The sequence below is a fragment of the Aspergillus campestris genome (assembly GCF_002847485.1).
Source record: "Aspergillus campestris IBT 28561 chromosome Unknown P168scaffold_13, whole genome shotgun sequence".
NCBI classification, from domain to species: domain Eukaryota; kingdom Fungi; phylum Ascomycota; class Eurotiomycetes; order Eurotiales; family Aspergillaceae; genus Aspergillus; species Aspergillus campestris.
In genome coordinates this window covers 19915-34791 of record NW_020194348.1, presented here as the reverse complement: position 1 = coordinate 34791, position 14877 = coordinate 19915, and the positions used below count along the sequence as shown (strand labels likewise).

Here is a 14877-nt window from a genome sequence, read left to right as displayed (position 1 = left end):
ATCTAAGATAAATTTAAGATTTATAAAACTATTGAATTCTTTAATCTAATCTGTTTTAAATCAAGATTAAAACAGGTCTGGATCCAGATCAGAGCAGATCCTTTTGAGGCCTAGTCTAGGAAGCTGAGCCCTCCTTGAAATTTTTATACCGTGGTACATATCCTAGTCCAGCCTTGCTACTTTCTTTACGCTCCTTGTCAATAATATCGAAATGTGAAACGTATATTCAGGTATCTTCAGGGATACATAGGTTAATATATGTATAAATTAGAGCAACAAGGCATCCTGAGCAAGGTTGCTCAGTTGACTTAGAAGTCTAGTTTGATGGTATACCAGAATTCTCTCGTGTGCGGTATGATAGTTATCTCTTATAGAATTGATGGACATGTCAATCATGATAAAAAGACCTATTGGACACTATACTAATGATAGGTATCAGTGAAGCATTCAATACTATCTTCACAATCACTGGAAATTCATGCTCATTCTCTTTACCAGCAAAACAAGAGTGTTGATAATATTGTAAAGTGAAGCGGTCCTTGGCTTAATTTCAACACCAGTTCGAAAACTTTACATTATTCAGACCATTACACCTAACAATGGCAGCCTCTGAACACACTTCTGGAGATAGTCATCTATCCTTCCAACATCTCCTAACTCTGCGACAACTCCCACGTAGCCATCCGGACGGACTACGGCAAGCACGCCTCTCTTGTTATCCACCCCAAAAATCTGATATGCATCATCGATCTTGGAGCCGTCATAAAAGCTCATCTCGCAATACTGTTTCACTCGGCTGGGAAGGGCATTGAGATTCAATCGACTAGGCAAACCAGGATGCACCGCCACCATCTCTATCGTCGAAGGTGCATACGAAGGGAGCAGTGACTCGGTGAGATATTTGAGTGTTTGGGACGAGGTACCCTGGGGGTCAAGAAGATCGCTTGACGCGAGTACAAGGATTCTAAAGCGCCCAGAAGATTGAAAGCCTGCGGTATTAGCTTGTATCAGCTTAGCGGCCTAACACGCCTTATAAAATGACCACTTACTATCGTGTAGATCTCGCGGTGATCCATCTGCCTCCCTCCTCAATTTGACATTTAAAAGTCTTCTTCCCGGACGCAGGATGCCGGACGCATAATCAGTCCCACTGATGGGATTGTTATTGTCCGCTGTTATCTGAACAGCTATAGATTCCTGATACTCAATTCCGCATCCTGACATGAATGCACTTCCTTCTTTGAAGTTATCGATGAAATCCTCTGAGGTGAGAGTGTTGCCATTGCTGTCTCTGGCTGCTGTTACCTTTCCCGAGGCCATCAAAGCTGTCACCCGGTCAAACTGCATAAGCTGTTTGGCGATTGGATAGCGCTCGGTGTGATATGAGTCAAGCAGAGATTTCGAGGACGCTTTTGGAGTTAGACCGTTGATAGAATACATGAGCTTCCAAGCCAAGTTGTAAGAGTCCATCATTGACACATTCATGCCCTGTCCTGCCATAGGGCTATGAACATGACAAGCTATAAGAGATAATTAGCTTATCTCAGTACAAGTATTCAAGCACAGTGACAGGGATTACCATCTCCCACAAAGAATACACGGGGTGTGCCGGCGGAGTCTGCCACAGTGAAGTGGCTCAACATACGCTGGCTGATCTCGTAGACAGCCCACCAATACACTCCACCGTGTGGTTTGGGACTGATTTTGAATGGCCTGAAGGCAGCAGCGGCGTATTGAAGAATATTTTCCAGTGTGAATCCATTCCGTTTGGCCTTTGTTGTTTCTTGGGTATCCCATGTATTTACCTTTTCTGGAGTCTGAACATATAGCCGGGTCAAGTATTCACCTGACTCAACTTGTTCGCGTGGAATAACTAACACTGACCCAGTTGACGAATGGATGAAGCTTGGCCTGCGAATATCAGGGAAGTCGGTCTCAACGATCAAGTCTATGACACCCCATATATAGCCAAGCGAATCGCCTTCTAGCTGGAGCTCCATGCAACGCCGCACGCTGGAATGTGCTCCATCCGCACCCACGAGATACTTGCTCCTCACAGTACGCCGCTGTCCTTTGTCCTCTATTATAGCTTCAACGGGGAAACCTGGGTCGTCACTTATTTTGACATCGCTGAGTCTCGCACCGCGCTGAATTCCCTGTTTATGATAGCGCAGAAGATCATTCTCAATAAAGGGCTCGATCTTAGAGAGATGGAGGGCGAGGTTAAATGGGTAGCGAGCTGCAGTCGATATAAGCGGATTAACAGCGGTATGTTCGATGACATTCTTTTGCGTTGGCGAAGGGTCCCAGACGGCAGTCTCCCACAATTGATACCCCTGTGTTAGTGATAAGCCATCATATACCTCATATACAATTTATCCTATGAAAGGCATGCTCGAATCTTTTGAACTTTACGTACTGCATTGATAATGTCGTCAGCAAGTCCCAAGGATTTGAGCACCTCGAGGGTCCTTGGTTGAAAAGCGTCGGCGTGGCCAGAGCTTTGGCCACTCTCGTTGTTGTCTATACAAAGGAGAGAAGTCTCGTCCAGCCCATAACGAGCCAGAAGCAAGGTGAGCATCATTCCTGCTGGTCCACCCTAGGCTAGGAGTCAGCTTCCGTTCTCCTGTTTTTGAAAAAGTAACTTTGCAATCACGTACACCAACAACAATAACCTCATACTTCGCTTCGCCATTCTGTTCGAAACTCTGGGTCAGACGAGGTAGGGGAGGTGATAGCAAGTGCTTTCCCTGTGCCCTTTCCTGTTTGACTGTATATCCAGTATGGACGGTCATTTCCCCACTTGTACAAATGATCTTCCCACGACTGATTGAGCAAAAGCAGTGTACATGGGACACATATATATATAGCTTAATGGGCACCGTTGCATCTTGAATTATTATTCACATGATACCATGATAAATTACATCGGATGAAAGCGCCCGCAATTTTTCACTGCTTTGACTTTGAGCAGGTCGTGCCAATCTATCATGTATACTTGGCACATGAAAACGCAATTTCACCTGAATCAGCATGCAAGGTGTGTTGCAACCTAGGTAAACACAGCATTGTAACACTAATCAACTGTTTGTCCTACTCACATTCTTGATTACCTGGAGCCCTGAGAAAGCAATCCTACATCAGGTAAGGGTTCCAACAGATGGCTGAGACACTAGATAACTATTCATCCAACCGACATTCTTGGCTACCTTGGGGTATGATAAAAGAGCCCTACTTTGGGTAAGGGGTTTAACAGACCAGTGAGACACCGAAGATACAGTAATAATGGTAAAACACAAACATAGGGCGAGAGAAGTGCCTATGTTCAGCTTACTGTATTGATACAGCTAATACTGCTGCTGCTAGCGCCACAAAGTCTGTTCATACACCACTGGACGTACTAGAAACAAGATTATACGTCTATAGGACCAATTGCGAGTCGAGAAATACGAGACAGCTGTCCCTCACATCACTTGCTTCACCGGATTTCTATCCCCAGGTAACAGACGACGCTGTAGATTGGCCACAATCATCTACACCACTAAGTATGTGCAAAAGAAAGTCCACGCTGTTATACCAGGCTCTTAAATACCGCGTCCTCCCCCGAGCAAAATATGTTGAAGCAAGCTATAATACTCAATTCATCAAAGTCATAATTACACACTCTGTTCAATTGCTTATAGAACCACAAACAACAAGAAGAGATGACGGTTCCTGTTATCGACAATGGTGGAGATCCACACCTGCCAGTACCAAAGTCTATCAATCCCGGGGGCACTCCACAGCCGTCATGTCGATCCCATGGGTCAATGCATAACCTCGCCCAATTACTTGCTAGAGCTGCCGTGACCAATGAAGGGTTGTCTTTCTATACATCTGCGGATGAGAGCGCCAAGCCCTTTCATGTCTCGTACGCTGAGCTTCAACAACGTGCATTGCAAAAATCCCGCTTACTGAGCATGATTGATCATGTATTGGATTCGTCCATTGTGTTATTGCATTTCGATACTCAGCTCGAGATAATTGAGTGGTTTTGGGCCGCAACGCTCGCGGGACTTTTACCGGCCATATCCGGCTCCTTCGTCCACGACGCGGCCCAACGGATCAAGCATCTGAACCACCTACAGAAGCTCCTGAAGCAGCCTACCATCCTTACCTCCGAGAGACTTCTTCCTGAATTTCAAGGGGTGGAGGGTCTTAGCCTGTGCACCATAGAGTCATTGATCAGCAAAGTTACCAATTCTCCGGCTGATACAGGGACGATCCCTGGGACCACGAAATGCGCAGATGATCCGGCTGTTCTCATGTTGACATCTGGCAGCACTGGTAGCGCCAAGGCCGTACCACTCCGCCATGGGCAGTTGTTGACCGCGGTCCAAGGCAAAAGTACGCATCATCTAACCCAGCCTGGAGATGTGTTCCTAAACTGGGTTGGGCTGGACCATGTCGCAAGTCTGTGTGAAATCCACCTACATGCCGGGAAGTACCCTTGCAGTCCGCCCTTCTGAAACAAATTCACTAATATCGAGCAGTGAGTCTCGGGGCTCAGCAAGTCCACATCCCCGCGACGGTACTCTTGCAGGATCCGCTGCGGTTCATACGCCTGCTTGATACTCACCGAGTCGCGTACACCTTCGCACCCAATTTTTTCCTGAATCAGCTGCGGAATGCCATGCTAGCACACCCGCCTGTTAATATTGATCTCTCCTGTCTCAAGCGGATCAACTCAGGAGGTGAGGCCAACCCAACGGCGACATGTGATTCTATATCGCGCGAGCTATGCAATCTCGGGGCCCGCGGGCCGGTAATCAGTCCTGGTTTCGGGATGACAGAGACGTGTGCGGGCGCTGTTCATGCCCAGCCAATCCTTGATACTGCAAAGGAACTGGAATTCGCGAGTCTGGGAAAGTGCATCCCCGGAATGAAGATGCGGGTGATGAACCGAGAATCGAAAGACAAGGAAGTCCCGTGTGGTGAAGTAGGGGAGCTACAGCTTACCGGACCGGTTGTGTTCCATGGATACTTCAACGACCCGGCTGCTACAGCTGCCGCATTCACCGACGATGGGTGGTTCGTGACAGGCGACTTGGCTTGGCAGGACCAGGTGGGTAATTTGAACCTTGCCGGTCGTATCACGGACATTATTATTGTCAATGGGGTCAAATGGAGTGCTACGGAGATTGAAACCGCCATTGAAGAAGAGGGTATTCCTGGTCTCATACCCTCATTTACTGTCGCTTTCCCGCACCGCCCCGCCGGGTCTCCCACGGAGGATATCGCTGTTGTCTACTCCCCAAGTTATGCATCCGACGATGATGCTGCACGTTTTGCAACGGCCACTGCTATCTCAAAGACCGTCGCGGCTGTGACAGGCCGGAAACCTGGGCATTTAGTGCCGCTGCCAGTGGAGATGCTTGTTAAAACCTCCCTTGGTAAAATCCCTCGTTCCAAGGTGCGGGCTGCATTCCAGCGAGGCGACTATGAGAGCTATGAAAAAAGAGACAGAGAGGCTATCCGGGTATATGGTCAATCTAAGCTACGCCATCCTGAGACCGAGAACGAACGGAAGGTCCAAAGCGTGCTAGCACAAGTCGTTAATGTTCCTATGGAGGCCATTAGCTCGGATTCGTCTATCTTTGATTTGGGTATCACCTCATTTAACCTCATCCTGCTCAAGGCCCTGATCCAAGAGGCCGTGCAAGCACCGATTGACATTCCCATGTCAGACATAATGATGGAGTAAGAAAATGACATCCACCCAACCGCTATTCCCTTTCCCCTAAGGCTAATATAGATGGCAAAAAACAGGCCCACGGTTGCTGGCATCGCCTCATCTGTTGATCGACTCCTTTCGCAGCCTCCTGTCTACAATCCTATTGTTCCACTACAGCTGCATGGAACCAAGATCCCCCTTTTCTTGATCCACCCCGGCAGCGGCGATATCCTCGTTTTCATCGCACTTGCAACACATTTCCCCACAAGGCCTGTCTACGCACTTCGCACTCGCGGTTACAACGCCAACGATTCTCTTTTCGAGACAATGGAGGAGACCGTCGACACTTACGTGGAACATATCCGTAAAGTGCAACCCCACGGCCCATATGCGGTAGCCGGATACTCACTCGGGTCCACGCTTGCCTTCGAGGTAGGTAAGAAGCTAGAGGCTCAGGGGCAGGAGGTCCGCTTCCTGGCCAGTATTGACTACCCACCCCATATTGCGCAATACGTCCGAGGCCAAAACTGGCTGGACGTGCTTCTGCATATTTCCTTCTTCCTTGAGCTCATCGACGATGAGATCATGGCGCGCGCCACCGTTCACATGCACAGCCATGACATGACCCGCGAGGAAGCCCTGAAATATGTACTGTCCATCAGTGACCCCCAGCGAGTTCAGGCTCTCCATCTCACTCCCGAACTGCTAGAACGAATTGGTGATATCGGGGAAAATTTCAGGGTCCATGGGGAGGCATACGAACCCGTCGGCAGTGTTGATCATTTGGATGTTTTTGTGGCTGATCCGCCAGGATACGCGGCATTAAACCGGCAAGACTGGAGAGACAACAAACTTGGACGGTGGGTTGACTTTGTGAGGAGCGATGCTGAGTTCTATGAATGCCCCGGGATCCATGCAAATATGCTCAACCCCGAGTATGCTGCTGCGTTCGTAAAGCATTTCAAGGCAGCCATGAAATTGAGAGGGGTATAAAGGTCATTTCGACGTGGGACGGCATGGGTAGCGACTTTTGCTAATCGAAATTGCTAAATCAGATCGTTAAAATGAACCTTGATTTTACATGCTTTAGTCCAATTTATACATGCTTTTGAATTATTGATACCCTATTCAATGGTAGTATAGTTCTACGCAATAAGTCTACATAATACTGCTACAGTGCCAAACACCCTCCTCACCAATATTACTTCTAGTAATAATTTTTTTATACTTTTTAAGAATAAAGATATATTTAAATTATTTTTTTTTATATCTAATATTTATCTACTCTGACAAGTATTAGAAGTTTATTAATATTAATTATTATATAATAACAAGTTAGTTGAATTAGTTATGCCTATCTAAACTGCTAAAACCTCTACGCGGGAAAACAGCAGCTGTGGGTCACGTGAAAAGGAGGCGAGCCAATCATATCAACAATTGGTATCTTGGCTCTTTTCCAGGGTGCTGTAATATTATAGGCTAGCTTTTTTATAAGTCTCCGGAGGATCTGTAATCGAGGTTGCGAGGTCTCTATGGGAAGACTTCTGATAATTGACTGGAGGTGTTTAGCAAGGGTATTTGGTACCTCTGCCCATCTCTTCTCACCACACACCTAGATAATAAAGTAAGGCTTAAACTATATAATAAATAGTTGTGTCAAGACCCTAGGATCCCTTCGAGCTTCTGCTATACTAGTATTGGTGGCTTGGGTTGTTCAAGGTGGAGAGCGCCCTGTGATCTTCCTATCAGCTATTAATAATAGGTTGTACTACCCTGAGGCCTCATATAATAGCTGTGCTAATTATATTAATTAATAAGTAATCTAATAATCTGAAGGGAACTAATAAGCAAGAAGAGAAGTGTTACAGAAACCTAACAAGGTTAATACCCCACGAAGGTGGCACAGCCAGGCAGAAGCTAAATACTAATCAGCTGATAAAAGGATCAAGAACCCTGCACAAACAAAGATACAAGTCACATAATATAATATACTTGAGGATCTACTTTAGAAAGTATATAATAAAGTATACAGGGATAAATATATTAATTAGATATATCTTGTTATCTACCTTAGAAGGTATATAGAGAAGTATAGGAATAAATAATATATAAGAATACTTATTTACCTGTATCTATAGTTTAGTTAGTTATATTTAATAATAATTTTAAGTCTGAGTATATATTTAAGTCTAGTTTTTACTTGTCTACACTCTACTAAGTATTAAGTATATATACTTAATACACCTTACTTCTCTTCTTACTTATTAGTTATCTTCAGATTATCAGGTTATCTTATTAATTAATATAATTAGTATAGCCACTGTGTGAGGTCTCAGGTTAGTCTAATTTATTATTAATAGCTAATAGAAAGATTACAGGATACTTTTTACTTTAAATAACTCAAGCTATTAATATTAATATAATAAAAGCTTGAAGGGATCCTAGGGTCTTAATATATTAAATACTAGTTAATATAAGTAAAGTCTTAGATTAACTTAAAATAATTTAAAATATTATTATATTAAATAATAATAAAATAACTATACTAATCCCTAGGACTAGTAATAGAAGTAGTTAGAAAGATACTAGTATAGAACTAATTCTAATAGATATTATTAGTATAATTAAGTAATTACAGGTGTATATTATAATCTTAAAGAGATAACTTATGACTTATACTATTAAAGTTAAATTATTAGAGATATTTAATAATACTTATTCTAAGCCTTATATATTCCTAATATAAATAGAGAGAGACTTGTTACTAAATCTAATAAAATTATATTTATTATTATATACCTAAAAAATCTAGTATTTAATTAATTTGAACTTTATATCAGGAACTTCTAGGATAATACTAAAAATAATTAAGATAATAAAATAAAAAAAATATTTAAAAATTATAATAACTTTAAAAAGTGACTCTGCATAATATTTAAAGATATTAATTTAATTTAAAATACTAAATAAAAGTTATAGTAACTATAATAATTTAAGTTAGTTAGCTAGTATATTTCAGAATTTTAGCAGGTTATATCTTAGTTAAATTAGGATAATAATATTTATATTATATAATTTAAGAAAGGGCTTAAACTAGAGATTTAAGAGAAGCTAATCTAGATAAAATAACCAGGAACTCTTAACAAGATAATTAAATAAGTAATTAAGATTAATAACAAGCTATTTAACTTTAATATTAGGTATAAGAATTAATTAAATAATAGATATCAAGATAACTAGAGAATAAGCTAGTATAATACTAATAATAAATAACAAGTATAACTAAAAAGCTAAGAATATAATAATTCTTATAGATTATAATTAATAAAGCTAGATATAGCTTAATATTAAGAAATTCTTAAGAAAGAAAGAGAAAGATACTAAAATAATAAAGTATATTATAATTATAATAAACAAGGTTATATAGTAAGGGAATACTAATCAGGCTAATAATAAAAAAATAATAATAAGAAATTATAAAAGTAGTTAAAAGCTATTTATAAAGAAGCTAGAGATACTTAGAATAATAATAAAAGTAAAGGATTTAAGATAGACTTACTAGCTAAGAAATTATATATAATCTATAAAATTAATTAGTTAAATAAACTCATGAATCTAAGCAATTATTAATAAAGTAATAATAATAATTATAATATAAAGAATTAAAGCTATTTTAATAAAAAGAAAAAAATAATAGAGTCTAATAATAAAAGTAATAAATTTTATATAAGAATAAATAAGTCTGACAAAGCTATTAATATAAATAAGTTAGTTAAAAAAGATAAATTTCTTAGTATAATTTAGAATAATATTAATTTACTTAATAAAGAATTTAATACTTAAGCAAGAAGTCTAAGGCTAAGCTTAAAAATAAATATATCTTAAAATTCTCTAGAACCAGAGAAAACTGTAGAAAAATATTATAAAAAAGCTGATATATAAGATATTATATAAGTATTAGTTAAACTAAGAAAATAATTAATTATAACTAATAGGATTAAAGAGTTTAATAAAGTTATTAAAATAAGTATTTATAACAGGATTAGAAACTATACCTACTAGAATCTAGAATACTAGAAAAAAACTAATAAATTATAAGAAATATACTAATAGAAGCACATATAATATTTAGAAATATAATATATATAATATTAGAAAAATAACACTTAGTTGTCAAGACCCTAGGATCCCTTCTCGCTTCTGCTGTACTAGCGTTGGTGACTTGGGTTATTCAGGGTAAAGAGCACCCTGTGGTCTTTCTATCAGCTATCAACAAGGGGTTCTGTACTAACCCGAGGCCTCACATAGTAACTATACTACTGTATTGATTGACAAGTAACCCAATAATCTAAAGATGATTAATAAGTGATAAGAAAAGTAAGATATGTCAGGTATAAAAACCTGATCACTTAGGTTAAGTATAGGTGAGTAGAAACTAGACTTGAAATATATACTCAGACTTGAGAGTGTTATTAAATATAACTAATTAAACTATAAATACAGGTGAATAAGTATTCTTATATATTCTTTCTTAGCTACTCCTATAGTAACTCTTTTATAATTACTTCTAGAATTATTTTAATTATATATTTCTCTTAGTACCTACTCCTCTGGCTACTCCCTAAGAATAGGCATAAAGTAGATGATTATATTATATAATTACTTCTCCATCTCATGTTAGGAGTAAATAATTATATTATATAACTTATAGTTATCCTTATGCAAGGGTCCTGATTCTTATATTAATTAATTAGTATTAGGCTTCTGCCTGGCTGTGCTGCCTTTTATAAGATATTAATCTTATTAAATTTCTATAATATTACTCTCTCCTCTTCTAGTATTTTATTCTTGAAACTTATAAAGATATATTTCTTTCTTAATTATAGTTTCTAAAATTTATTAATCCTTTTCTTATGCTAATATTATTATACTAGTAGATAATAATATCTAAAAGTATAATTACCTTTATTAATATAACTTTATTCTTGCTACTAGCTCTGTTATTAATATTTCTTATAAATCCTATTTTTCTTATAATATTAACTATATTATAGACTTGAAGAGCAAGAACTGTACTAAATATATATATTATAAATAAAAGTATATAAAGTAGTTACATAGTAAACAAGAGTAGAAATTTCTTAAGAGGGATAGAAAGTATCTAGCTAATAATTTAGTTAAAGCCAAAAAGTAATAGCTTGAATATTCTTAAAAAATATTATAAATTATATCTAAGATTCTCTATTTAAGGAAGTAAGAATAATTTCTAAAAGATTATAATAACTAGATACTTGGCTATAACTCCTTTATTATAAAGTAACTTAATAATAAGAATTCTTTAAGTTCTGAGGATCTTTAAGAGCTAGATTATCTAGCTAATACCTAAGATAATACTTAACTTGCTATAATATCAGATATCTCTAGTTTTTCTTAGATAATAAATAATCCTTTTTTCTAGATAAGTATTAATTTATTTACTAGTAGTATTACTAAACTAGCTAGTAATAATCTATTAAATTCTTGATAGGCTTTCATGTGTTTTCTAAGATATTATATTCTTTTTATTTAATTAAGTAAAGTAATTTCCTGCTAACTTGTTTATCTCTTAAGATTTTCTTAACTTTATATTCTTATTTAATACTTTTATTAATTTTTACTCTTATTATAATTTAGCTTTTCTTTAGTACTAGTTCTAATAATAAGATATAAAAGACTAGGTGTATGTAGTATATTAATTCTAGTAGTTTTAGCTAATAGTTAACTGTTTCTAATTTCTTTTTAATAATAAATAGTCCTAATTTTTAGTAGTCAAGTTTCTGACTTGGTTATTTAATTTTAATATTTCTATAGAATAGGAATATCTTTTCTCTCTCTTTTAGATCAGGCTCTTTCTTATGATATTTATTATAATAAATCACTATCTTTATATTCATGAAGTTGATATCTCTTGCTAATTACTAGTATAGTATTTTAAGTATCTTTATTACTTCTTTTACTTATTTTAATATAGTTTCCTTGTTCCTAGGTTTACTATATATCTTTAGATAGTAACTATAATTTGTATAGAATAGTATCTCCTGTGTAGTTACATATATTATGTTATTATATATAAATTATATTATTAGTAGGTATTATTCCTAATTATTTTGATTATAGTTAATATAATATTAAAGATATTACTTAATAGTCTAGTTAGTTCTTTCTGTTTAACTGTTTGCTTGTGGGTGATATACTATTATTAAGTAGTAATTAATTTTTATAATATCTGTCAATGATTTCTAAAATTTTAATATAAAGAGCTTATCTTTATCTAATATAATTTTCTATGATATCCCATGATTAGTAATAATATAGTGTAGTAGCATGTAAGTCATGTCTTATACTATTATTATGCTCTTTATTAGTATAAGCTAAATATATTTTGTTAATCTATTTATAATAATAGTGATTATATCTTATCCTTAGGATTCTGGTAGTAATCTAATAAAGTCTACTATTATCTATTCTTATAGTTATTTTAGTATATCTGGTAACTATATCTTCTTATAAGATTAATATCTTACAGACTTGTCCTGTATACAGGTATTATAATTTTAAATATAACTTTATATAGTTTTTTATATATTAGGCTAATAATAGTTCTAAGTAATTTGTTCACATGTTTTCTTGGTTTTAAAATATCCTTGAAGTAGTTTATTATAGTGTATTCTAATAATCTCTTATCTTATATAGTAAGGTATATAAATAAGTCTATACATATAGACTAATCTGTCTTTGTCTATGACTAACTTATTACTATTTACTAAGTTATTTAATATCTCTTAAATAATTTTGTCTTCCTTTATTTTATAGATTAACTTATTTACTAGATTATTCTTAATCTTTATAGTTCCTGCTAGTTATTAATAATTATATATTAATAATTTATTCTTATATTACTTGAGAATTACAGGTTTAATAATTTTATTCTTTAGCTTATAGTCTAGTTATTAACTTAGTATATTAGCTTAGCTATTCTTACTATCTTTATAATATTAAATTCTGAAATTATATTATAATAATATTTCTAATTATCTTGCCTGTCTCTGTGTTAATTTTTTAATTATTATAAAAAAGATAAGGTTCTTGTGATCTGTTCTAATAATAACTTATTACTTTATTTCTTTAAGATAGACTCTCTATGTTTTAAATATAGTGATAATCACTAATAATTCTTTGTTATGGATATTATAGTTTAGTTCTACTTAGATTAGTTTTCTTAAATAAAATATAACTAGTTTTAGCTTATTATTATCTTCTAATTAAGTTATTCTTATCCTGATAATATAATTTAAAGTATCTATCTTAATTATTATTTCTTTCTCTAGATTATATTATATCAAGACTAGTATAATAATAAGTTAATATTTAATATTTTTAAATATTTTCTAATAGTTATTTATCCAGTTAAAGTCCCCTGTTTTCTTTATTAGATTAAAGAGTGGATCTAGCTTGTATATATAATGATAGATAAATCTCCTGTAGTAGTTTACTAATCTCATGAATTATTATAATTTTTTAAGATTTCTTGGTTATAGCTAGTCCCTGACTACCTAAACTTTGTTTTTATTAGTATAAATCCCCTCTATAAATATTTAGTATTCTAGGAAGTCTGTTTCCATAATATAGAATTTATATTTCTTTAATTTATATTATAGCTTGGTAATTCATAGCTTTTGTAGCACTTGTTTAATATATATCTTATATTCTTTAAGATTCTTTAAGAAGATAAGAATATTATTAAGATATATAATAATAAATATATCTAGTAATTCTCCTAGTACTTTATTAATAAATCTCTGAAATAATACTAGTATATTAGTAAGACTAAATAATATAACTAAATATTTATAATAGCCATATTTTAATTTAAATATTATTTTCTATTCATCTCCTTCAGCAATATATAGCCTATTATATATATTAGTAATATTAAGTTTCATGAAGATCTTAGCTCCTTTAAGCTTGTCTTATATTTCTGTAATTAATAGTAATATATACCTATTTTTGATTATAACTTGGTTAAGTAGCCTATAGTTTATATATAATTATAAGCTTTTATCTTTTTTTAGTATGAATAAAATATCATGTCCTACTAGTGATTTTAATAATTAAATTATTTTTTTTACTAGTTATTTCTTAATATATACTTGTAGCATCTATAATTCTCTTTTTAATATTAAGTAGATTTTTTTACATGCCACCTGTTTTTCTTCTTTAATTAAAATAATATAATCATGTGGCCTATGCTCTGGTAATTTAGGATTTTTAGGTTACTTAAATAATTCCCTGAATCTTTTATAATCTTGTGATATAATAATCTGTTCTATTATTATTAATACTTATACTTTAATATTACTAGTATTAAGTCCCTTACCTATAGGTCTCTTGGTGACTTCTTTTAATATTATAATTTTATAATAGTTTGTCACTGTGTCCAGTGCCCATCCTAGTAGTATTATTAACTAGTCTTAATAACTTGACTTTATTACTACTAATACTTATATTACATAGTTATTATTAGATTTACTTCTAAATCTCTTAGCTAATACTTAGACTTCTTACTTCTAAGTATATTATTAAGACTTAAATATCTTTATTATCTATTCTTATTTTAAATAATTATAATTTATAAACTAAAGACTACCTATTTTCTAATTAATTTTTAGATTGTGATTCCTGAGCCATAGAATCCCTAATATTATATTATACTATTCTAATCATATTATGTCAAAGTTTATTTATTTAAAATAACTAAATATAATTATAAGAATTAGTCCTGATTTAACTATAAGATAATTTCCTAAGTTTTTATTATTTAGTCCTGTAATAGATTCTAGATTAGCTTTTCTAATGCCTTTAATACCTAGTTTTTATTAGAATTAAGAGTTTATAAAGTTACCTATTACTCTAGAGTCAAGTATTACTTTGGCTGCCTGTCTATATACTTATATAATAAACTTAATATAGATTCCTTATCCTGTTACTATAATCTGTTTTTTATTTTACTAATTTAGTGCTTGCTTATATAGTGGTAGTTATAATAAGTAAGTACTAATAAACTTGTTATTATAATATATCCTGTACTTATTATTATAGCACTATATCCATACCATATATTTATA

General features: G+C 34.3%; 2 protein-coding genes across 2 annotated transcripts; one reads left to right on the top strand and one right to left on the bottom strand.

Moving 5' to 3' along the window:
- Positions 1–579: 579 nt before the first annotated feature.
- On the bottom strand, positions 580–2795 carry P168DRAFT_243245 (putative phenol monooxygenase; the record flags this gene model as incomplete). The annotated part of the gene is made up of 5 exons (XM_024833845.1): positions 580–989; positions 1050–1520; positions 1580–2336; positions 2420–2599; positions 2661–2795. The coding sequence occupies 5 exons, from the start codon at positions 2793–2795 to the stop codon at positions 580–582; spliced, it is 1953 nt and encodes a 650-aa protein (XP_024689265.1).
- A 909-nt stretch (positions 2796–3704) lies between these two features.
- Positions 3705–6748, top strand: P168DRAFT_313076 (non-ribosomal peptide synthetase; the record flags this gene model as incomplete). The annotated part of the gene is made up of 3 exons (XM_024839628.1): positions 3705–4494; positions 4533–5739; positions 5809–6748. The coding sequence occupies 3 exons, from the start codon at positions 3705–3707 to the stop codon at positions 6704–6706; spliced, it is 2895 nt and encodes a 964-aa protein (XP_024689264.1). The 3' UTR covers positions 6707–6748.
- Positions 6749–14877: the final 8129 nt, after the last annotated feature.